The sequence below is a fragment of the Alnus glutinosa genome, chromosome 11, assembly GCF_958979055.1.
Source record: "Alnus glutinosa chromosome 11, dhAlnGlut1.1, whole genome shotgun sequence".
Classification (NCBI taxonomy): Eukaryota; Viridiplantae; Streptophyta; class Magnoliopsida; order Fagales; family Betulaceae; genus Alnus; species Alnus glutinosa.
The window spans coordinates 213,064-236,618 of NC_084896.1; the positions used below are offsets into that span (position 1 = coordinate 213,064).

Sequence of the window (23,555 nt, forward strand, 5' to 3'; positions counted from 1 at the left end):
TTCAATGTGAAGTATATTCACGGTAGGAGATAGTATGAGAAAATTCACTATCAAAACGATTACGGGGAGGAAATCACTCAAAGTCCAAAAGGCTCGATACATCCAAAAATTTTCTATGCTAAGTGGGATAAGACTCTTTCTTCTCATTTCTCTAATTTATATTTACGTCGTAATGCTACTCTTTTATAAGTAAAAAATAAATAAATAAAAACTATTTCTCAATGAAATAAAGTGATACTTCTTTATGAATCAAAGCTCCAACAAGAAACGTGGCTAAGAAGAGAACCAACGAACTAACAAAAGTGGAGTTGAATCATCTCCACTAATCAAACAAGAGGGGGCTAACACAAGATTTATTGAAAGCAAGTCATCATTATAACAACCTCCCACTTGACTTGAACATAATTAAGTCTTGTTTATTAGAAATTTGATTATCTTACTTGTTTGCCGGAGTTTTCCTATAAGTAACACACACACATGATTTCTTCGGGGGATGGGAAACAAATGTCCCGGAATGGGCCCGTACGCCAGAAGACTCACAAGAAAACGACTGTAGTGTAGAGCCCAAAGCTGAGGTTTTGGGAGTAGGGTTCCATAGAAGACGAAATTCATTTCAGGGTTTTATACCCAAGCCTAAACCCCAACGCCAGCCCCGACCACATCCGCCTCTCTCGTAGACTCCTCTGACAATGGCGTCCTTGCTTAAAGTGAACCTCCAGCTGGGGTTCTTCTCTGGAGGTAGTCATCGGAACCAAAGATCAAGATCAAGATCGTCTGTCATCTCAATGTCGTCCTCCGTGTCAACCACACAAAATCTCTACAAAACGACGTTGTCCCAGAACCTCAGCATTCCCATCATGGTAAACCGACGATAACACCCTCTATAGTAATTACTAATGCTTGAGGGGAAATGAGTTTCACAAACTTCATTTCTACCTTTTCAGTTCAACTTGAGACCCATTCAGCTGCTCTAAACCCTGATTGACATAATAATTGGTTTTGCCTAAAAGTATATTCCAGCTTGTATCAGATTTATTTTGCCACTTTTCGTTGATGTTGAGACGACTGAGGAGTGTTTGATAATGACATATAATTTAACAACACTGCGAATTACTTTTTGTATGCTTATTATTGAGTCGGGGAAGAGACCCGAAATTGATCAATTTTGTAAATCTTCTGTGATGAGAGTAGTTGTACATTTTAAGACTATTTGTAGCATCTCATGGCTGAGATGGTGCACCTCATGCATTTCTTGTTACTACATTTGTTTCAGGTAAATGGTTGTACAGGCAAAATGGGGATGGCTGTTATCAAAGCAGCAGACTCTGCAGGAGTTAATGTTGTTCCTGTATCATTTGGTTCGGCAGAGGAGTCTGGACAAACTTTGCAAGTGCATGGGAAGGATATTGTGGTACATGGTCCAGCTGACAGAGAAAATGTCCTTGCATCTGTCTTCAATGAACATCCAAATTTGATTGTGGTGGACTACACTGTGCCTTCTGCGGTAAATGGTAAGAATTACGGAACATACTATTTGGAAACAAAGAAAAAACAGAAAACAAAACCATAACCTGGACTCCATAGAAATTTCTTTTGTGGCAAAATGGCGCTTTGATTTAAGATCTTACAACAGAGTAAAGTCACCATTTTATCTTGAATCCAATATTACTTCTATATAATCAAGTATGGGAAATTAAATTAGTTTGTGGCTGTCCTAAACCCATCTCCTTAACCTTATAAGGCTGTCTGTTGTTTTATGTGGTTTTACTTATTGTAAATTGTAACTATGTTGTATCAGTACTCCGAGAAAGTTGACTCAAAATAACTGTGTTTAATCCATGTTTGTGCGAATCAGTGCCTTACTACTTTTTGTTATAGTAGTATAATATAATCCGTGTGATTCTGTGCCTTACTACTTAATCCACGCTTGTGGTGCAAATCTGTGCCTACAATAATCCAACTTTACTACGGTAATGGATCAATATATAATAATTAATATGGAAGTTATGAATTAATTATTATACTACTTTTTTTGGTTAAAGTAATTTGATCCAATTCTATATCATTTACTATATTGGTGCAGAGGCTCTAATTCTTCTATTCATCTTTTGAGTTTATCTCTTTAAGCTTATTTAAATCTTATGTTGTGGATGTGTAGATAATGCAGAGCTATATTGTAAAGTTGGAGTGCCCTTTGTGATGGGAACCACTGGTGGAGACAGGGACTTGTTGTATAAGACAGTAGAAGACTTTAAAGTTTATGCAGTAATTTCCCCACAAATGGGTAAACAGGTGATCAGAATTCATTGCTCTTGGCTTTTTGTTTTTGTAAATCAGTATGCTTAATCGTGTATAGTTTAACACTATAACTTTTCCTTTCGTGCTTGTATAATTTGTTGTTTGGTCAGGTTGTTGCGTTTCTTGCAGCCATGGAAATTATGGCAGAGCAATTTCCTGGGGCCTTCTCTGGGTACTCCCTACAGGTCTCTCTCTCTCTCTCTCTCAATTTTCATTGGGAGGGTAGGGGCTCAAGTAGTTCTAATCCCTTCATTGGGTTTTCTTATCTGTAAATTGCTATTTCAAGATGGTCATTCATAAGAATACTCAAATCAACCAAGCCTTGGTAATAAATTTAAAATTACAATGGTGCTACACTTGTCTCTTATTTGATGAATCTTTAGTCTATGCTTAATCACTGCACCTATTACGTGAACTAACTAATCTTGCAATTCAGCTCTCATTACTCATCATCCATTCTTTAAAACAATTGAATCTTATGTTAGAGTGTGAGTTACTTCATTGTATTATTAGCACTGTCTGAGGCATTCATTTCAAATTTTAGGTGATGGAATCCCATCAAGCAAGCAAAATGGACACATCTGGAACTGCCAAATCTGTTATTTCTTGCTTCCAGAAATTGGGGGTGTCTTTTGATGTGGACCAAGTAAGTTAAAGGAACTTGTATAATATTCTTTTGATATGTATCAGATTCTTTTTTTCTTTTGTATACTCCATGTGTACTACAGTTGCGCCCTTTTGTGCTTTTAATGAATTTACGTTACTTATCAAAAAAATGTATCAGATTCTTTTTCCTTCTCCAAAATAATTCTTGTGAGATTTGCTGGATTTTGTGTAACGACTCAGGAAAAGTGCTAGCCTCAATTGTGCTATTACCCCAAAAATGATTAGTCAATTTAGAGCTTCCCTAGAATTACTTATAAAGTTCAATTTCACTTAGTAAGTAAGCAATGTAATACTTAGCACCCATGAGTGTCTCTTTATAAACCATCCACTCTGTGGGCTTCTCATCTTTCTAATATGGGACTGGAGTGTTACAATTTGCTAATCATTTGTCATAATTTTCTTGTTCAGCATCAATTGTACAGAAGTGGACCAAGCTGGAATTTGGAGCTTGCATTTGCAAATACATTTTTAAATTGGCCTATTTTGTGTTGGTTTATGGAAGCTTTGCTCATAGGTGTTCATTTTACCTGAAAAAAGATTAGTTTTAAATATAGAGGAATTTGTTAGAATTGAGTTAGACTACCTTGAATCCAGGTGGTCCCCTTGCCCCTTTCATAGTTTCCAACATTCATTCCATAGTAGCAGTTAAAGGCTCTATGGGAAATAGAGGATTAGAATCCTTGGCCTTCTAGCCTAGTCTTCATTATTTTATCATCTCAGCACTTTTATCTGATGACAGCTATAAGTATTAATTGGCCATTTAACTATAAGAACTAAATGATTTCAAAAGGACCTCTATCCAAGTGTTATTCCTTTGTCCCTTTCTCCCTCTTGTGTGCGTGTACTGGAGGCTATATAAATAGGAGCACCAGAATTTTGGATAAAAATGCTTTTTAGCTATTTCCTAAATCAATAGAAGAGTCTGACAGGCACATATCTAAATTATTTTTCATCAGCTTATTGTCTTAAGCATCTTTAGAAGCATTCTGAATTTAAAGTTTAATTTTTCCAATTTGGTAGGAATATTTTTTCAATGGGAGAGTATCATTTCTAATTTCTTTTGTCTGGGTCACATTTGCTTTGCGGTGAAAACGAGTGTTTGTCTCAAATGTTTTTGAGGAGTTTTGGCATCTTCATTAATCTTTTTGTTTTTTTAACATTTTTCTCAGATACAAATGATACGGGATCCCAGGCCACAACTTGAGATGGTGGGAGTTCCAGAGGAGTATTTGTCAGGTCATGCATTTCATATGTATCATCTGACATCACCTGATCAAACGTAATAATCAACATCCTCAGTCATATCTCTCTCTCTCTCATGGACTTTTTTATTGTGTGTCAGCTAATATGCTTTGAATGATGTTATGTATCTTTTTCCTTGCAGAGTTTCCTTTGAGTTTCAGCATAACGTTTGTGGTAGATCAATATATGCAGAGGGTACCATTGATGCAGTATTATTCCTTGCTAAGAAGGTACTAATGCTTCCATTCCTCTTGCTTTGGTGATTGTTTCTGTTATAATGTTTTACATTAATGATTAATAACGATGTAGACTCCGATGTAATCCAACTGTAATAGCAGTTATAACTACTATATTTTTACCTCTTTGACCTTTTTCTGCAATATCTCATTGGTCAAAGATAATACTATGATATCTTTTTAAGAAAGAATTAGTTGTCTCAAAACTATATCAAAAACACCTTCAGTGATAAGAGTATTTGTTGCTTATCAAAAAAGATAAGAAGAATATTTGTTGAATTTTGAGCAATAACTTTTGCGTTTCTCCCATGTTTTTGTTGACTGGAGTTGGGTTTAAGGTATTACGGTGTTGTGTTTAACCATGCTCTGTTTCTTTACTATTTAATTGTGCAAATATTGTGAAATTGTAGGTCCAGTCAAAGGCCGACAAGCGGATATACAATATGATCGATGTCTTGCGGGAGGGTAACATGCGATGAAGTAGGGTTTGAATACAGATTTGTATGAGTATTTAACTTAGCTTAAGTTTATTAGGTACTTGTTTTAGTAACTTTTTTTTGATAAGTAGGTACTTGTTTTAGTAACTTGGGGATAACAATTTTGCATTCATAGTTTTGGGCATCATCGTTTTCTACTACTATTTTTCTTGTTTATTTTTCGGAGAACCATGCGGTTGATGGTTGCAATGATAACTAGGAGTGGAGGCAAATACTAAAGAAAAATGATTGGTGGGGACGGAAAACCGTCCCCCATGTATCAGCCCTCAATACTATAATGTTGTCCAGAAATTACCTCTATTGACTACAATGGTAGTGTGCAACGAGCCAAGCTTGAGCACTAGAGACCTTGGCTCAGACCTTTGGTTGGGCAATGCCTACAAACAGGCTGACTAATTTTCTTGAATATAACACAAGTCTTGGTTTATGAAAGCTTGACGAGGGAACTAGCATGTGCCGATCTCATTTGAGTCATTCCTGCAAGGAAGCTGAGGCAGTCTGAGCTAAAGCATTGCTGAGCTTGAATGAGCTGACCCATTGGAGCTCCAACGGTTATCATGCTTGGGCTTGTATGATCAAATCCCCGGCTTTTCTTCTTTCCTTTCTCTTTGCTTAAGGAACAAAGGCATATCTTGCATTTTGCATAATATTAAGGATGACAATTCATGTTTGTATGTTGGGTCAGGATTGTGTTGAAATATAAGTATAAAATTATATAGGTCAATTCTATTCGATCTATTTAATTAAATGGATAAGACATTTTTACTCAAACATTAATTTTGCGTTGAATTTGTGGGTTATGTCAAAAATTGTCAATCATAAATGTCGTGTGTCGGGTTTGAGTTGTGTTGAGACATAAGTATAAGACTCTAATTTGACCAAATTAAGTTAACATGCTATATCCCTTGACTCTAACTTGTTAATTTTGTGTTGGATTCGTGTTTAGTTTGCAGGTAATGTTAAAAATTGACGATTCTCATGAAATGTCGCATGTAGACCATTTTTCTGATGGAGAGTTTCTTGTAAGTGATTGTTGCAAACAAAATAAAAATATAAATAGTAGCAAGTTCGATAGAGTGAGTAGTACTAAGAGCACTCCCAATGGTTTATGTATTTTTAATCTAAAATAATTAATCAAAATTTATTTTATCTAGTTTAACTAATGAGTTTTAAAATGTACAATACATCCGATTATCTATTTTTAACTCTATAGTATTTTTTCTACGTGGGTCCCACTTGATAACTCCACTACTTTACACACTTTCCCTTAGATCTCCACTATAAATGAAGAAAAAAAAAAAACGGAGATAAAGAATGAAAAAAAAAAAAAAAAAAAAAAAAAAAAAAAAAAAAAGAAAGAAAGTAAAGAGTATAACTCTACTGGTAGAGTTGCATTATTTATGGAATTAAGAAAAAAATATTATAGAGGAAAAAATTATTATAGAGGTGCAATATATAAGCTGATCTAAAATTGTGGAGTTCTAAATAAGTGATATGAGTAATGAGACCGTGGTTGGGAACTCATGGCGGATTGTTGTGTTTGTTCTTCCCTTGCTCTCATTTTACAGGGTCCACCGGAGTTTCCATGCTATTATGCGGTTCCTTAGTTTAACTACAGATATCTCCTCTTTTTGAGCGTTAAAATGGGAACGAAGGATCTCTCCATTTCATTTGTGTTAAAAAGTATTTTCAAAATTAACATGTGTGTGTATATATATATATATATATATATTTTGTGTCTTGAGAATATTTTAAAATGAAGGTGTTAAAAAGCATTAAATAAAGACAGTTCCACATGAGAAAAGAGAAACTGTAGTTGACATTTATAAGGCTCAACACACTTTATGCATTTAAAGTAATGCTTGGGTGTATATTCTTTTGTGTATACTTTAGTACGGTGCGAAGCATTGGACACGCACGTGTGGCAGTGGGCTGTAGGGCGCTTTGATGGCGCACTTGACACTTAGCACAAAGCATCGGAGCTCAGAACGATCTAATCATGACCTTTCAATTTTGGATGGTCATGATCAATTGATCTAGTGATTTAATCTAAAATAAACTGTAAGGTCAAATCACATTTGATCTAATGGTTGAGATTAATTAATAATGATTAAATAGTTATTATTAAATAATCATAGATAGTTATTTGATCTGATGGTCAGATTTAAGTGTCTATTAAAATAACAGTTTATGACTGTTACTTAAGCAGTTATGGACGGTAGGATTAGCAGTTATTTCAATATTATATATAAGTAACTGCTGTCCAATTATTAGAAAAAATACAGAAATAACTACTGTACAGTGATTAATAAAAGAAATAACAAAATTCATTTTATCTTTAATGTTTTTTTGATACCTTATGTATTTTAAATTTAAAAAGTCTCTGTCTGTCTCTTAATATAATAGAAAAATCTAAAAGTATTCGGATTTAATTTTTGTTTGTACAAAACGCAATTAAATAAACAGAGGATTCTGAGCTCCATTGTATCCTGGAGAAATATTTGTTGTAACCTTTTGCATATATTTCTGGTGGGAGCAAATAATTTATTAAAGAAAGCGACGTTGTAATGCGTCTTAGGAGCATTTCGTTTTTCTGCTTTTGTTTATCTTTTCTAACAATTTGAAATCATTTTATGGTTAAAATTTTATTTTATTGCATTTAACAATGTAGATGATGGTACATCATTTTAAAAAAAAATAATTATGCTACGTCACTTTTATCCTCTCATAATGGGCCCAGAAAGAACTTTTTATTTTTTATTTTTTTGGTAAGAAATTACTTTTGTTATTTGCTCGTCCTACATAGTATAGGATTATGAGTTATTTTATGGTCAATTTTATTTTGTTGTATTTAATAGTATATATAATGTCATATGATGACTTCATTTAAAAGTTTTGAATAACATAACATCATGTATACAGTTAAAACTTAAAAACAATAAAATAAAACCTTATGCATAGTAATAATAATAATTAAAATAATTAAAAAAAAAGAAAAAAAAAAAAGAAGAAGAATAAGAAGAGAGTTATTTCTTTCTTCCGAAGAAATAGGTTATTATTATTATTATTATAATTGTGTGCTAAACCTGTATCAGATATGCATAGAAGTTGGAGTTTCAACACATACTATTGGCCAAAAAAAAAAAAGTAAGATACAACTAGCTTGCTCTGGACTGCCTCTGGTTTTGGGACTTCCTGTGGGTACAAAAAAGATGACTGAAACTGGCTCTCTGTTTCAAAGCGCACAGATAGAAGAGCAAGAACGCGTGCGCCGCTTGTGTTACATCACCCTTCTAATTCACTTCTCAACCTTCTTTTATATAAACCCTACTTCCCTTCACGGCTCAGAATATCGACGATCCAAAAGTTCCAAAATATCTCCAAAGCACACTTGTAGCGTCATTTTCTTCTTCAATTTGTTTGTTTTTGCCACCAATTAAGGAAGATTTTTAGTCATGTCTGCGGTGGTTAATATTTGGACTAATGAGGTGACCAAGCTGGGAGAAAAGGGTCAAACTCTCCATTCGAATGGCTCGAGCCCTACCAATCATGCTGAATCCAGCCACAAGGTTGAACCCAAGGAAGAGGCCGCAACTGGGTTGCTTCAAGCTTTTAGCCGGTTCAAGCGAGTCAACTCGCCTGTGGTGCTCTATTCTGAGGCTTCCATTTCTATGCTTCTTGAGTGCTTAAGTGCTTGAAAAATAATGCCCACTTTGTCAATTTTTTTTTTTTTTTTTTTGTTGGGCCTTTGACATTTCACCTGTGAAATGGTATGTGTACGTGGGCCAAAAAGATGTTTGTAAATGTCGCTCTTGATATCTAAATAAAAATAAGTTGAATAAATGAACTTTTCTTCATCTTTGAAAAAATATCATGGATGAGGATGAACCTATCCTTAGTTTGGGCTTAATAGAAAAAATAATAATAAAAATAATAAATAAAAAAATCCTACTCTCATTCATGGTGTGCAGCCTCCGCATGGTTAGCCACAACAAATTGTCAACAATCAAGCCTAAAGTTATGGATTGGATAGGTTGAATGGGAAGCTGTTGTACTACCACCGTTGGATATGGTAGGGGTAGTACAAATTCTTGTTCTCTTTAAAAAACGTGGGCATAAGACTATATATAAATCAATTTGATTTGACCCATTTAATTAAATGGGTATGACCTATAAACTCTAACCCTTTAATTTTGTGTTGCGTTTATATCGTATTACAAGTCCTATCAAAAACTGCCGGTCCTAAAAATGGGGCAGGTTTTTATGTGAGATTTCCAAGAAAGAGCAGAATATTGCTGGAATCAATGTAGTGTCGTTGTGGTCACATTCATAGGAGTGGAATTCACGTGAGTGTTCAAGAAAGATAAAAGTAAGAGGGACATATTTGGGAGGAAGAAGACAATCCCTATTCCCTACCACAGAGGGAGAGGCTGACCATGGGACCCTAAAATAGCAGCCTTTGTTGAAGCTTAAAATGTTTGATAGGTTAAGGCCCATTTTTTGTGATTAACCACATTTTCAACAAGGATTCCAATTTTTATTTTTATTTTTTTAAAAAAAAAATAATAATAATTGTTTTTTCTGTGCAACTAGTAGAGAATCTATATATACATTCATAGTATATACGCGCGAGCTTCTACAACAAAATGCAGAGTCAATATTTACTGCTTTATGAGAGTGATTGTCAATATAATTTGCTTTTGTCTACATTCTGATTTGAATGTCCGATTTTTTTTTTAATAACTAATAGATCTATTTCAAACACCAATTTTATGGGTTGTATTATGTGTGCCACGCTATAAATTTTGCCCCTTAAATTTGGGCAAGTATATATCATATATCCACTCCACCGACCTAGGTCGAGTATGCAGGCATGGAGTCGACGATTGGGGTCAGATTGGTTAAACTCAAACCATGCATGGACCTTGATCTGGTCATGAAAGCCAAAGTACCAACACAACAGTTGCATTAAGCAAGTCCTAGAGAATCTGCCCCCTAGTCTTGGCCTAACCCCCAACGAATGCAGGATCTGTCGCAACATCAGGTCATGGCCAAGAGTGGAAATAGCATTTTAGGTTTGAGTGACAAAACTAAATTTTATTTTTATTTTTATTTTTTTTTTAAAAAAGGGTGGTGGGGGGGGGGGGGGGGGGGGTGTAAAATATGATTTTAAAAGAATTATATGGGTATTTTTGTTTTAATAAAATTGGGTGTATTTCTACCCTTGGTCATGGCCATAACCTGCCATACAGTAAGCTGTAATTTGGCGTCACATCAAGCCAATGACGTAATTTGGTATCATACGTGATCAAGGTTATGCCTCATCAGTGAACGACACCTAACCAAGATCATAACATGTCATAAGGACAAGATATGTAATCATTTTAGGTATAATAATACAATCATTTTCACTATTAAGATTTTAACTTTTATTCTCCAAGCAATTCATCTTCCACCCTTTTTAACTTAATTAAGCATCCAAGATCTTTCCACCGTACCACCATCGACAAATCTCTGATTGCTCCTACTCCCCTCTTGCAGCTAGGTGTCCGAATCTCACCGTGCCATCAACCAAATCAACCGGCTAGATAATACTTAATTTTGAGACCCTAAATGTAAGGTAATTAACTTAATCTATATAAAAAAAAAAAAAAAAAAAAAAAAAAAAAAAAAAAGAAAAAAAAAAAAGAACGTAAGGTAATTAACTTCGTTGTAACAAGTTTTTTACTTATTGCCATGAAATTTTGGTTTGAAGAATGCTGTCGTAATTAATTAAGGGAGAAAGGATAAATAACTAACAGAAACTACAGGCACACACCATCATGTAGTATTGGAGTGGGTGTGCCCATAGAATCTAAATTAATATTTTAAATATAAAATACTTAATTAAGAAAATAACTAAAAATTATAAAAGATTTTTTTATATCCGTATGCCGACGCGCGCGTGAAACTACTCCGAGAATGCACAGCCAGACGTTCCATGAAGGAATATACTAGAACTATATCCTGTGTGCCACCGCCACCCCTTCCCAGGTGCGCCCACACGGCCACGTACACCCCGATTTTGTTCACACAAAAACCATTGCCTCCAAAACAGCCACCCCAATTTTTCTTCTCTATGTATATATAACCCACCAGCTTTGTGCCTTTTCCTCTCAAAAGCTCATTCAACAAGAGAAGAAGAAGAAAGCAAAAGGAAACAACAACGTTTGTTCTAGCTCTACGTGATTGAGTCGGAGAATGTCTGCACGGGTAGAGACGTGGATGGGGGAGCTTGCAAAGCTCGGAGAGAAGGTTAAGGCCCGGAAGCTATTACTCTTTTCGAAAGCCAAAAAAGGAGGGGAAGTTGAAGAAGCAAAGGAAGCTGCTGGCAAGGAGGGCAGAGTGGTTCAGAGAGACAATAATAGTACTATGTTGTCGGAAGCCACCGTGTGTCTGCTTATGGACCGGTTTGCGCCCTGCTGAGCCAGCGATGCCAAGGAGAGCATGCAAAGGAAGATAGGGAATTATGTTCCAACGTGCTTTCTTTGATGATTTTTAAGTGAACATGTTTTGGTGTATTAATGTAGTCATTAGTTGTTTTAGACAATATTGCTTGTAAAAGTTGATACTTCTATGCCCATGTAAAATGAATTGCTTTTTTTTTTTTTGTAAGAAAATGATCAGCAATTTTCTGTCTAAATTACGGTAGAAAATGTAAAAGAGGCCTAGAAGCTAGAAGGTTCACCGGGCTGTCCAAGCCTTGTTCGTACAGGTGGATCTACAGAGACTTTCTATATTTACTGCGGAGGACCCCAAAAAATTGCTAGAGAAATTGACAAAAACTGCTAAAATTGATAGTTAAATTCAGACCAGAGTTCCAGGGAATTCGGGTGGGGGAATGAATGAATGAGAGAGGAGTGTAGGGCCCTGCACTCTGGGCTGACAACTTCCCAAGCTATAGAAGCTGGTGGGGAGATTTGCCTGACCCACAACTCCAATAATGGTGGAATGGTATTCAGATTTGAGCTTGCTGTTTATACTAGTCTATAGACCCACCGGAAGGGATAGATAGAATTTGCCGAAGCAAGCAGAATGGAGAAATTGCCACGATACTGGCCGGAAATGCCTATCTCTCTTGTTTGGCTTCCATTAATGCATATTATCGCTTTGCCATGTTTATGATTTGGGTGCAAACATGAATATTTCGTTTACAAGGTTCCAATCAAGGCAGTCGATCTATGTGAATAATGTGATTTACTTTTCACTTTAATGTTACATCTTTTCAAACAAAAAACAAAAAGCACGACCCAAAACACATAAACAAACATAAATGCCCACCCCTTTTGTACTTGAATATGCATCTAGTGCTTGATCTTTTTTAAACTTACCTAGTAGGAAAACCTAAGCCCAAATTATGGGTTTAAGAGGAAACGGACACATGCTTCTTCTAGCTTCTTTTTTTTTTTTTTTTTTTTTTTTTTTTTTTTTTTTTTTTTTTTTTTTTTTAGGTACGTTAAGAAGAAATTAACTTGTTTTCATTGGCTTTTCCTCCATTTTCCCTCTTGGTGTTTTATGCGTGGGTGGAAGATTTTGAAATGATACGCAAGCAGAAACGTTACCACAGGAAAGCAACATCATCAAAAGCAAGAAAAGGTGTCTAACATCCCCACACCTAGATATTTTGTCACCTTTGCTAAAATATCACAGGGTCATGACAGAAATAATAACATATTCTTTTACTTGATAAATCTGAAAGGGCTACAACTTTTTGGAAATATCCCTTTTGATACATGTCAAAAATATCTAAAACCAAAACACAGGACTCATTATGGGATTCTCCTATACATGCACGTTTCAATTCGATCGAGTGTGCGTGTGTATATACAAAAAAAAAAAAGAAAAAAAAAATCATGTGGTGGTGCTTGCCTCGGTAGAGGACATACACATGTCGGTAATGGAGTAAGGTTTCTCTTCTTCCCACAGCACAATCTCCCTTGCATATCTGAGAGCATCATCGACCGTATCCTTTTCCAACCCAGTTACTCGGGAAACAAACAACTTGTTATCTGTGAGAGAACGGAACAGTATCTTGAACTTCATTGCTATATAGTGGAAAGCACGTTGAGCCAAAGAAGGGTTCGTGCTGTTGTGAACATTCTGGCTGGTAACGGGTTTGAAGTCATGAAACCATTCACATCGTGTGAGAGGCACCTGTTCGATCTTTTCCTCAAGCAGGTCAAACTTGTTGAGAATCAGCAGGAAGTTCTTGTTCTCAAAGGTCGGATGAGTGACTATGCTTTCAAACAGCTGCTTGCTGGCCATCATCTTGTTGGTCAAGACTCCATTAAAGTCTTCAGAACATTCATCATAGTCAGTCAAGGCAACACAAAATACCAGAATATCAGCGTCTTCAAACATGTCCAACCACTTGCAGTTTACTCCTAGGCTTCTTGGATGCACTCTGAGGAGTTGGTACCTGAAAATGGTAAGCAAAAATATGGTGAGGTAATTTATTTATTTATTTATTTTTTTTAAAAAAAAAAAAAGAATTCATGCAAATACATGTGAATCAATTAAGCACCGGCCACCTATCCCATTCTCTACGCAACTCATAAACATACATGGTTTAGTGTGAAAATAATTGATATTTGATTTCCAAGAATTTCAAACAAGTTTCTGTTACTAAGAAATTAAAAATAATTTTATGAAAAAAAACAAAAAAGAAACACTGACACTGAATATTTTTCAACATGAGCTGCCACCATGAGAAATGGCCTGAAGCTCAAGTATCTGAGATGAAAACTAGTGCTTTTCTTTTCAAGAACAATGAGAAATGGTCAGACAAGTATAGTTTAAATTGGATATCATGATATGAAAGGCCAAATTGCAGTTTCCTTGAGTTTAAGCTTTGATCTATGGATCAAGTGGCATCCGTACAAGTAAAAACTTAAACTGCGTTGCCCAAAACTTGTTTAGCAGAAAATAGTTGACAACAGTGATGAAGAGATTTTACCATGTTCAAACTTGATAATGATGAAGGCATTTATGGCCATAAATGAAACCATTAATGAATATATAGGAGAACTGACCTTATTGAAGGATCGTGCTGATAGGCAGAGTCGACTAATTCATCAAGTGATGACTTGGGAAATAAAAATTCCATGCAAGCAACGGTATCAGATGAGGTAATCCCCTCAGCATACAAGATGTCCATGTCAGAAGGTTCATAATCTGTCCTAGAAATCTCTACAGCCTGCATTTGGAACATAAATATTAGAAAATAACAATAGCAAAGACCCAAATTCATCCACAAAATCTAAAGGGCAGAGTCACTACTTAAATGACTAGAACCTGTTGATTGTACAGTGATGCAATCAAATAATAAAAAGAACAAAGAAAAGGAGATATGAGCTACTTCGAGAGTGCCTTGATCAGAAAAAGAATTAGGTCTAGCCATCATAACATAATGCAGGAAAATAAACTAATGGAAAATACATTCCTTATTAGCTAAAACACTTAGGGAAATAATATATGGAGATTATACTCCTTATTCACTACTGTCTTGGGGATTCGGTACTGCCACGTGTGCTGCCACCTAAGCCCTAAAATTTTGAACGTATCATCTCTCTCCCTTAACATCTTCCTTGTCCCAAGGAAGAATTATGGTTTTGCAAAAATCAGTCCATGCCTAGTGACATCCAGTAGAAGTTCATTTGATATTTTCCACGATTTTTCATCTGAACTGGCATAGACAAAGACAGCGACATCACAAGCAGCCAAAAATTCCTTATTAGACAAATGTTTTTAACTCCATCTTCTGGTATCTCCCGCAATATAAGAGTCTTCTTACTTCCCCCAAGCTTATCAACAACGTTTGCTGCATAACGCTCGCCATTTGTTGAATTAATTTTTGAGAAAGGCCTTCCTAATAATGAATTCAAAAGAGAATACTTTCCAGCGCTTTTAGGACCAAAAACAAAGCATTGAAGAACATTTATCTCTGATCTTCTCCTTGTGATATGAAGCGCAGAAGCAGGATCTCCACCGTATCCAATGTATACCAAATTAGCCAAACTAAGCCGTGGATCCAACGCTGTCATAGGAGCCCACTCCTCTGTAGTAGCGTTTGGAGAAACCCAACTGTTTTCCGTGGATGCGTCTGGGAGGCTTGGCTCCAAGAATAGAACTGTTGCACCACACTTGAGAATTCCAAGATTCATCCGAACATTATCCAAGCTCTGTGGGTCCGCTGTCCAAGTCCAAAATAATCCGCAAGAGTGGCTAGCAGTATGAGCTCCGATCCAGAGATAAAATCCCAATTCCTTTGACCAACTTCTTCTTCTTCTTTTTCGTTTTTCTTTCTCTTCCTGAACCAAGAAAAAACAAAAGCTCTCTTCTTTACCTCTCTCACACCACAATGAACACGAGTGACTCCTAGAGGCATGGAGGCGCAGTGTGAGTTGATGACAGCGCATTTGGAAGGGCCGAGATGGGCTCATTTGCGGCCGGTCAACGATGGTTTGGTGGGACGCCGGTGTGGATGGATTTTTGTTGCTTCGACCGCTCTTTTCTTCCTCTTTTTTATGACGGTGGCAGCCGGTGAGGTAGGTGTTATGGGTGGGGCTTGGCTTGCCGAAGAGGTGCGTGGTGGAGAAAAGCTTTCAATTCTTTTCCTGATCTCCTCCATCCGTTTGCTCGCTTCTTCTTTGTCCGCGAGGAATTCTGACCGCATCTTGTCTAGCCTCGCTCATTCCTCTTCATTCCAGAAAGACATGGTGATGATGTGGATCAGAGATTGTTGTAGAAAACAATCAACCTTCGCTCTGATGCCACTTGATGCAATCAAATAATAAAAAGAACAAAAGAAAAATGGATATGAACTACTTCGAGAGAGCCTTGATTTCCAATGGCTACTTCAAGGGAGCCGTGACCTCTAAGATATCAACAAAGGTTCTAGGTTTGATAATAATTCAGTATGCTATTTTATTGATTAGGGTTACACTTATATAGAAGACGGCTAGGTCATAAGACATAACCATTAGGTCTAGCCGTTATAACATAATGCAGGAAAATAAACTAATGGAAAATACATTCCTTATTAGCTAAAACACTTAGGGAAATAATATATGGAGATTACACTCCTTATTCACTACTGTCTTGGGGATTCGGTACTGCCACGTGTGCTGCCACCTAAGCCCTAAAATTCTGAATGTATAATACAGATCTTAGCTTCAGCAATGAACTCAAGTTTCTTGCACTAATTGGATTCACGTAATCTTCTAACTCGTAAGTATGACTGAATCAATCTAGTCAAATCCAGTGCCTAGCTTGTTCAAGTATTTACTATAATAACAGAACTACTACTTCCAATTTCAGCTCTAATCCACTCTAATTTTCATTCCAATCCAACAAGAAAATCTGAACCCCACTCCCCCTCCTCTCCCTCTCCCCTCTAGAAAGAGTAAAAACAAATCCTATGAAGTATAATCCAAATTAAACACACTATACATTAACGACCATTGAAGTGATCAAGAATGGTTGGCAAGAAGTAGTTCACTGAGCGATTATGGGAGCTGAAGGAAAGGAGGATATCCTTTCAAAAGGGATAAGAGTTCCTACTATTATTCTACTATTCACTGTGGATCAAGCTATAATAGCAAAATATGGGGAATACAACCAACGATCATCAACAATCCATCGTAGGGGATATACATGATTGAAAAAGAAAACAGAAAAAAAAGAAAAAAGAAAAAGGAGCCTATTCAAGTATTTATGTCTTTTGAAACTAGAGACAGGGATGACAGAGCATGTCTCACCCGATCTAGGAAATAAGTAGCTGCTCTAGGTAGCATTTCTAATTCATTCCTCCGGCCATATGCCGCTTGAATGGCTGCATCATTCCACAACTCTTCAACAGATGGTGCATATTCACGAGTAGCAGCTGGAAATATGGTCTCCAAATTACCCAACACCATAACTTGGAGGAGCCAATCTGAGAAACGTTTCACTCTAGGACCAATGGAATAGATTGTTGTATCATCAATCTGGATTGTATCACCTGCTGCTAACAGAAAAAAAAAAAAATTAGATACGGAAATTACTGACATCAAAATCTTCATGCTAAATGACATTGTAACTCATTTGAAGCATAAAATGGTTCACATTTGAATTTTAAGCAGTAAAAAGAGCCAAACGTTCATGTAATTTTAGCAGTAAAAAGAGCTCTAAATCCAGAATACTACCCAATTTCACATTTGAATTTTATTTCCTTTAAACGGTTTAGAAAGTATTATATTTCCCTGGAAAGTAGAAATGCTGCTTATGCACAAACTTCCCCATTGCTATATCCTAGTCTACGTCAAAATTGTCCAACTACTCCATGATGGCGGCCATTACATAGAAATTCAATTAAATAGCTACCTCAAGATGTCCTTGAGCCCATCCTTGACATATACTTCATGTACTTTCTCAAGGTCAAACAAAGAATAAAGAAAAGAGAACCTTTTTTTTTTTAAAGTCAGAACAGTTTTAAGTGATCAACCACTTGGCCTCTACAGTACATGATGGTCAAGATGTGGTTCTGTCCAACTGGAGACTTGAAGAATCCAATCCAACTCATTTAGCTGTGGTGAAGAATTCACAATGGCCATTTGGTTAAACGAAGACATCATAGAGAAACAGGAGGAGGAAACTTGTTTAACAGGTTTTCCTTTCCCATCAGAAGTTCATTTGTTTAAACTTCAAACTGAAATATGAAAAACAAAGCCTCTTACTCACAAAAAAATAAAAAACACTTTATGCCTCTTCTACATATCCTTAACATAATTCTTACAGATAAAAATTGACAAAATAGCATACTATGCGTAGGGAAAAGAAAATTAGGTAGACCAACTCTCAACGTACCTGAAGGCCCGGAGTTATCGATACCACGTCTTTTCCTCTTCTCAAGCAGACTTTGTTCTTCAAATTGGTCACGCCCCTCAAGAAGTATACCGAGATACAAGTACAAATTTCTTTGGATCATAAACTTAATAGCTTGTCTCTCATCTTCAGAGAAGGGAACATCATACAGAAGCTTGGCCTAATATAAGCAAGTAAACAGGGTTTTAGTGTCACCAAATATTAAGGACCCTTCAACAAAGGAAAAGAGTTTTCAGGTTTTAATTGTATTAAAGCCACATTTTATTAGCAAGTGTTTTAACACCGCTTAGTGAAAAGGTTCAAGTTAGCATTACGTTTTCTGCTCTAGTTAATCCAGTATGATAGAAAAGTATACATGAAAAGAATATGTATAGATCATAATTCTAGAAGGAAAAAAGGGAGAAAAAAGAGTTACTTGAAATAAGCTTTAATTCTATTACATGTTAACATATAATCCTGTAGTAAAGAGAATTGAATTAATGTCCCGATAGACTAATCTAACTTTTGCCATCACAAATGCACGAGGACATCAACATATTTATAGTGCAGGTTGAGCATTAATGGTGAAGAACTAAGCTAGGGGTGTCACCAAAGTTTAATTTATCACAAACATAAATTATAGCTTAAGTTTGAAGTGAAGTTAGTTCCCTCCATTAATATTTTACCTGTTTATATATGGTACTCGTGCCAGATTTGTCATAACCAACTAAAAGAAGTTTAAGAAGTGATTTTTTCTGCTCAAGGTTGTCTGCGATAACTCCATTCACTTCTCCCCCAGAATGATTTTTAGAATCAGGAGGAACTGGCAGAGATAAGACCGCACAAACCAGCCTTGTTATTGTCTGTAAAGAGGATATTTCCACATTTATTTTAAGTCTAAGAAGATGAAATAGGTAAAACAAGCATGGCAATACACATCAGCAATTACACATACCTTGTCCCATATTCTACTTCTACCCTCTATATGATTCTGCCCCTCTTCCTGGTATTCCCCGTCAGCACTTACCCAAAAGTGAGGCTGTCCTTCACATGTCACCCCAGCCACCTGCAAACATTTAACGCTTTAATCCTATATGTTTTAAATGCTAACAACAATTCAAAAGAACCAGAGTGCATCGAGCGGACCAACCTTCAGCATCAAGAGCTCATCTTTCGTAATTTCCCTACTGTTTATCAATACATTTGTGTTTCCGTTGCTTGCTTCTCGCTTGATGATGCCCCTAACATCCAGCTGGGGGCTAATAATCTGGGAAGGCTTTTGTCCTTCCTGTTCAATCAAGGGACAACAGTTATTCCATTGTGGTGCAAAAGAATTGAGTTTAACAGTTAAGAGAACAGGAAGAAAAAAAAAGAAAAAAAATGAACTACTACATGATAGATCCTGATGCTCACCTTTCCCCACAAACCAGATAGTCTGTCATACCAATAGCATCCTGGTCGTAGATTTTTTGGTGGGTGTTTGCAGTTCTGCAATTGAACAAGCTCTTCTTGACTAAGAGGCTCACCATTCACAAAAACAAGCTCTGGTGGTACCTGATTCACTTCACACAAAATCTCAGCTTCCATTATCAGTTTAACTTCCAAATCACTGAGCAGCCGCTTGAGCATCCTAGAACACATCCCCAGCATCCCTCGCCTCTTCTCATTGATATTAAAACCAATGCAAGTAACACACTTTCTTCCTTCTGGCATCGACCCCATTGCTCTCAGCACGCAATTATAACAATACTTAGCCCCACAAACAATGCAAACCTCCTTCTCGGTGAACCGGTTTCCCTTAAGGCATCGATAGCACACCCCTTTCTTCACATTTCTCGCAACCTTTGGGCTCACGCTAACAACACTTCCTCCTTCCTCAGAACGAATTGACTCTTCATGGGGGTCACGAAATGTCACAATTGACGGCCTTTTGACATGGCGAGGAGCTTTATCGTTCCCATCATCCTCTCCGCAAGAGGAAGCCTCAGATGAATGCGCTCGCGAGCTTAAACCAGACTCTGCTGGTGGGTTTATATAACCTTCAAAACCTTCACCCTCCTCCTCCTTGTCATCGCTAGAAAATCCCAACGTACCGGAACTTTCATTTCCATCTGATAACTTGGCTTTCGACTCAGAACCATAACCATTCTCACAAGCTAATGCACTGGAGTTACCGAACGTTGACGATTTCCGGTTTGAAGGTCTGGACTTTACGATTGGTTGGACCACCGGGAGTGAGAGATTATTCAACAGAGAGGCCGAGGAAATTGGAGCGGCGACTGGGACTTGGCTAATGTCAACTGGGATTACTTTGGGGATATCGTAGGAGACAGGGGGGCCATGGTACTCCAAGGCTATTGAGTAATCGGTGTCGACGTTTCCGTCATCATCATTGTCAGGAATTGCAGGCACAGCAGGCCGCAACTTTCTCAGCAGCCCAGCCATTGTTGTTGATCCAATTTCAGACACAAAACGGAACGACCAGCTTCAATTTCACAAACCCATGAAGCATATCCGATTATTTGAACGACCCAGAAAGCACAACCTGAAACTTTACAAAGTTACGAAGCCGAAGCTATGTTCTCCTTTGGGCCAGAATCGAATAGGCGAAACGGAGGGAAACAGTGTATGAACTGGAACCTTCAGTTCGGTGGTAGTGACAAGGTAGACGACGGAGACGGGAGAGATGACTGAGTAAAGAAAGTTCACGCAGAGAGAGTTTGACTTTTTCCATAGAAATTTGTCTCAACGCGTCCAGAGAAAATACCAGGAATCTAGTGGAGAGACTCTGAAGGAGGAAATTTTGGCAAGCAAAGCAAAAATCCGAAGACCCAGTCAGCGCCATTGGGGCTCATATTCTCTACAGCACGATGTAGGAAAATGTCTGGAGCAATCCATGCCTCTTCGAATTGTACATCGACGAGGTCTTTTTTCGGTCCGAATTAGAAAAATGTAGGATTTTTTTGATAAAATTTCTACTGAGTAGATTTTTTAATCTTAATTATAATTTTTAAATTAAATGATTTTAGTTATCAACCGCTATCATTTTAACAACTCGACATTTATTCACTCTAACAGCTATTATATTTATCAAATATTTTTTTAAAAATGATAATTAATGTTGATATAATAAAAATCCATCTATATATACTTGGTAGAATATCTAGACAATCTTTGACATACAAAGGAATAATTTCGCCTAAAAAAAACTGGCAAAGACAAGAACTATGGTTGTATCCATTAAGGAAATTGTGAGGGGATTAGATGGAGTTCATTTATTCAAACAGGAGCTTTTATAATTGCAAGAATCTTCTTCTTCTACAGTTTGGATACAAGTAGGAGATTTCGAGATTGGAAGTCACTATAATTAAATTACTCAAACTTTTTTGAAATTCAAGGGGTCCAAAAGAGAGAGTATAGGGTACATCTATCTTAGATAAGTAGGCTTATCAATTTTTATTCAAAACATATAAATATTAATGTAAAATAATATAAAAACCACCGGTGACGAGATTTCGTCATTGACCGACAGGATTCCAACTACTTTTACTAAATTCTGACTACTATAGTCAGAATTCGAAATAAAGGCCGAAATCCAGACAGTTTTGTTGGAATCTAGGTTGGCCGGATTTTGGTGAAAGTAGCCGGAATACTGCCAGAACCACTGGAATTCAGCCAGTAGGCCGAAACTGGCAGTTTTGGCCAGATCCCGATCAGTCGGCAGGGATCTGACCGGGATTTTCTAGCCAGATCTGTTCAGCCAACCGGCCGGAATCTGGCCATTCTGGCCAAATGGCCAGAATACGACCAGTTTGGTTGCCGGAATCTAGATTGCCGAATTCCGGCGAAGGTGGTCGGATTCCAACGACATTGACCGAATGTTGTTAGATTCCGATACCAGCAAGATTTCAATGGTGGTCGACTGCTTGATCGTGAAGGTCGATTGCGTTGTTTAAAAGAGATCAAATACATCTGACGTCTTCTGAAAATGATTTACGCTTTTAAAAAGCGTAAATCATATTCTGAAATTCATTAAGCATTTTTTTGTCAAACATAATTCATTTTCCGGTTCACTATTATTTTTTCTCCTACCAAACACCAAAAAAATGTCGAAATTATTTTACATCGGAACAAACGGAGCATTAGAATCCTAAACTTCTAGAAGCAAATGACATATTTTTTCTCCAAGTTGAAATTTTATTAAAAAAGCACATGTCTCTTCAAACTTTGTCATTACTGTTTAAAAAACATGTATTTTTCACATGCAGAATGAACCTCAATGACTATTGGTACAATTATTTCATATAGACCGAATTAAAAATAAAAATAAAAGTTCCTCCTTTTCCATCCATTTTTTTTAAAAAAAAATAATAATAATAATAATCTTTGTCCAGAAGGCAAATGAGTTTCGCTACCTATTTTCTATAAACCGCCAAAATTTCAGTAAAATTCATGCAATTTAGTGGTATGATCTCACCGGGGATCCATGTATACGCATGCAGAAGAAACGAGCTATCTTCCGTACGGTCAGGGCTTCAGTGGTTGACTCTGTATTTCTTTTTATTATTTAATATTATTATTTATTATTGTGTTGGCTGGCCGAAATTGTAGTCGTTTAACACATGTGCAATGTGTTGGGGCACTTCAGTTTAATAGTCCAGAAAGTGAAATGGAAACGCGTGGGAACCTTCGCCATCGTCCGCTTGGGGTGCAGCACCTGGCTAGTGGCTACATAAGAAACGTGTGGGCTTGACCTCCTGAAAATCAACTCGATCTACAACCCTTTCGATTTCTAGTTCAAGCCCATTATGGGCACTCAGCCTATCTCAACAGACAAAACGACGGCCCACTAGATGTTCATATTTCATAACCACCTCAAACGCCAATCGTACTGGCTTTTTATTTTTGTTTGATAATCTATTAATCTTACACTTTCATTTATTTATTGCACTCACCTCAAATTAATTGATATAATCTAATTTAAGTGAAAAGTAGCATTATTTTTATTTTTTGTATTTCTTCTTCTTTTTATTTTTTTAAAAGTAATATTATTTTCCGCTTCAATTTATTACATTTATATTACACTAACTAACGTAACGTATATTAAATGGTTTACACTTTCTTTTTCTTTTTTTTTTTTAAAAAAAATGATGAATGATATAAGAAGCAATGCCATTGCTGCCCTTCTTGGCTCCCTTTCTCTTGACTTTCCCGTCAAGGATCTCGGCTCTTTAAACTTCTTTTTAGGTGTTGAAATCCAATGTTCCTCTGCTGGTCTTTACCTCTTTCAACAACGTTACATATATAGCTAACCTTTTTCACTTGGACAAACATGCAATCTGACAAACCAATATCATCTCCTATTTATGCTTTCTCTTTCTCTTAGTTATTTAATGGTATTCTTATGGTCTTCTTATCAAACCCAGCCCCTCATTTCAACTCTTAATGCTGATTGAGACAATTGCCCTAATGATCGAAAATCTACCTCAGACTATTGTGTTTTCCTTGGTTGCAACCTTCTCTCTTGGACCCAACGATGTCTCGTTTTAGTACGGAGCAAGGCCTTAGCCAATGCTACAGTAGAATTGATTTGAATTCAATCTCTCCTCAAAGAACTTGGGGTATTTCTCTCGATTGCTCTTATTCTTCACTATGATAATATTGGTGCCACTTACTTAACTTTCAACCCCGTTTTTCATGGCTGCACAAAGCACATTAAAATTAATTGATTATA

General features: G+C 36.7%; 2 protein-coding genes across 2 annotated transcripts; one reads left to right on the top strand and one right to left on the bottom strand.

Moving 5' to 3' along the window:
- Positions 1 to 476: 476 nt before the first annotated feature.
- On the top strand, positions 477 to 5,079 carry LOC133881790 (4-hydroxy-tetrahydrodipicolinate reductase 1, chloroplastic-like). The gene is made up of 8 exons (XM_062320824.1): positions 477 to 860; positions 1,274 to 1,511; positions 2,159 to 2,292; positions 2,409 to 2,483; positions 2,843 to 2,944; positions 4,134 to 4,243; positions 4,349 to 4,436; positions 4,853 to 5,079. The coding sequence occupies exons 1-8, from the start codon at positions 690 to 692 to the stop codon at positions 4,919 to 4,921; spliced, it is 987 nt and encodes a 328-aa protein (XP_062176808.1). The 5' UTR covers positions 477 to 689; the 3' UTR covers positions 4,922 to 5,079.
- Positions 5,080 to 12,633: 7,554 nt separating this feature from the next.
- Positions 12,634 to 20,596, bottom strand: LOC133881916 (extra-large guanine nucleotide-binding protein 1-like). The gene is made up of 8 exons (XM_062320987.1): positions 19,235 to 20,596; positions 18,972 to 19,109; positions 18,777 to 18,887; positions 18,508 to 18,684; positions 17,825 to 18,002; positions 16,738 to 16,982; positions 14,011 to 14,174; positions 12,634 to 13,397 (listed from the first exon to the last, which is right to left on the bottom strand). The coding sequence occupies exons 1-8, from the start codon at positions 20,264 to 20,266 to the stop codon at positions 12,830 to 12,832; spliced, it is 2,613 nt and encodes an 870-aa protein (XP_062176971.1). The 5' UTR covers positions 20,267 to 20,596; the 3' UTR covers positions 12,634 to 12,829.
- Positions 20,597 to 23,555: the final 2,959 nt, after the last annotated feature.

Bases quoted from the DNA above. Each gene is read 5' to 3' on its own strand.
- LOC133881790 (XM_062320824.1), top strand. From the start codon at position 690: ATGGCGTCCTTGCTTAAAGTGAACCTCCAGCTGGGGTTCTTCTCTGGA. The intron at 2,293-2,408 runs GTGATCAGAATT...TTGTTTGGTCAG, and splicing joins CCCCACAAATGGGTAAACAG to GTTGTTGCGTTTCTTGCAGC. The intron at 4,437-4,852 runs GTACTAATGCTT...GTGAAATTGTAG, and splicing joins TATTATTCCTTGCTAAGAAG to GTCCAGTCAAAGGCCGACAA.
- LOC133881916 (XM_062320987.1), bottom strand. From the start codon at position 20,266: ATGGCTGGGCTGCTGAGAAAGTTGCGGCCTGCTGTGCCTGCAATTCCT. The intron at 19,110-19,234 runs GTGAGCATCAGG...TTGATTGAACAG, and splicing joins TATCTGGTTTGTGGGGAAAG to GAAGGACAAAAGCCTTCCCA. The intron at 14,175-16,737 runs GTGAGACATGCT...TTCCAAATGCAG, and splicing joins CTACTTATTTCCTAGATCGG to GCTGTAGAGATTTCTAGGAC.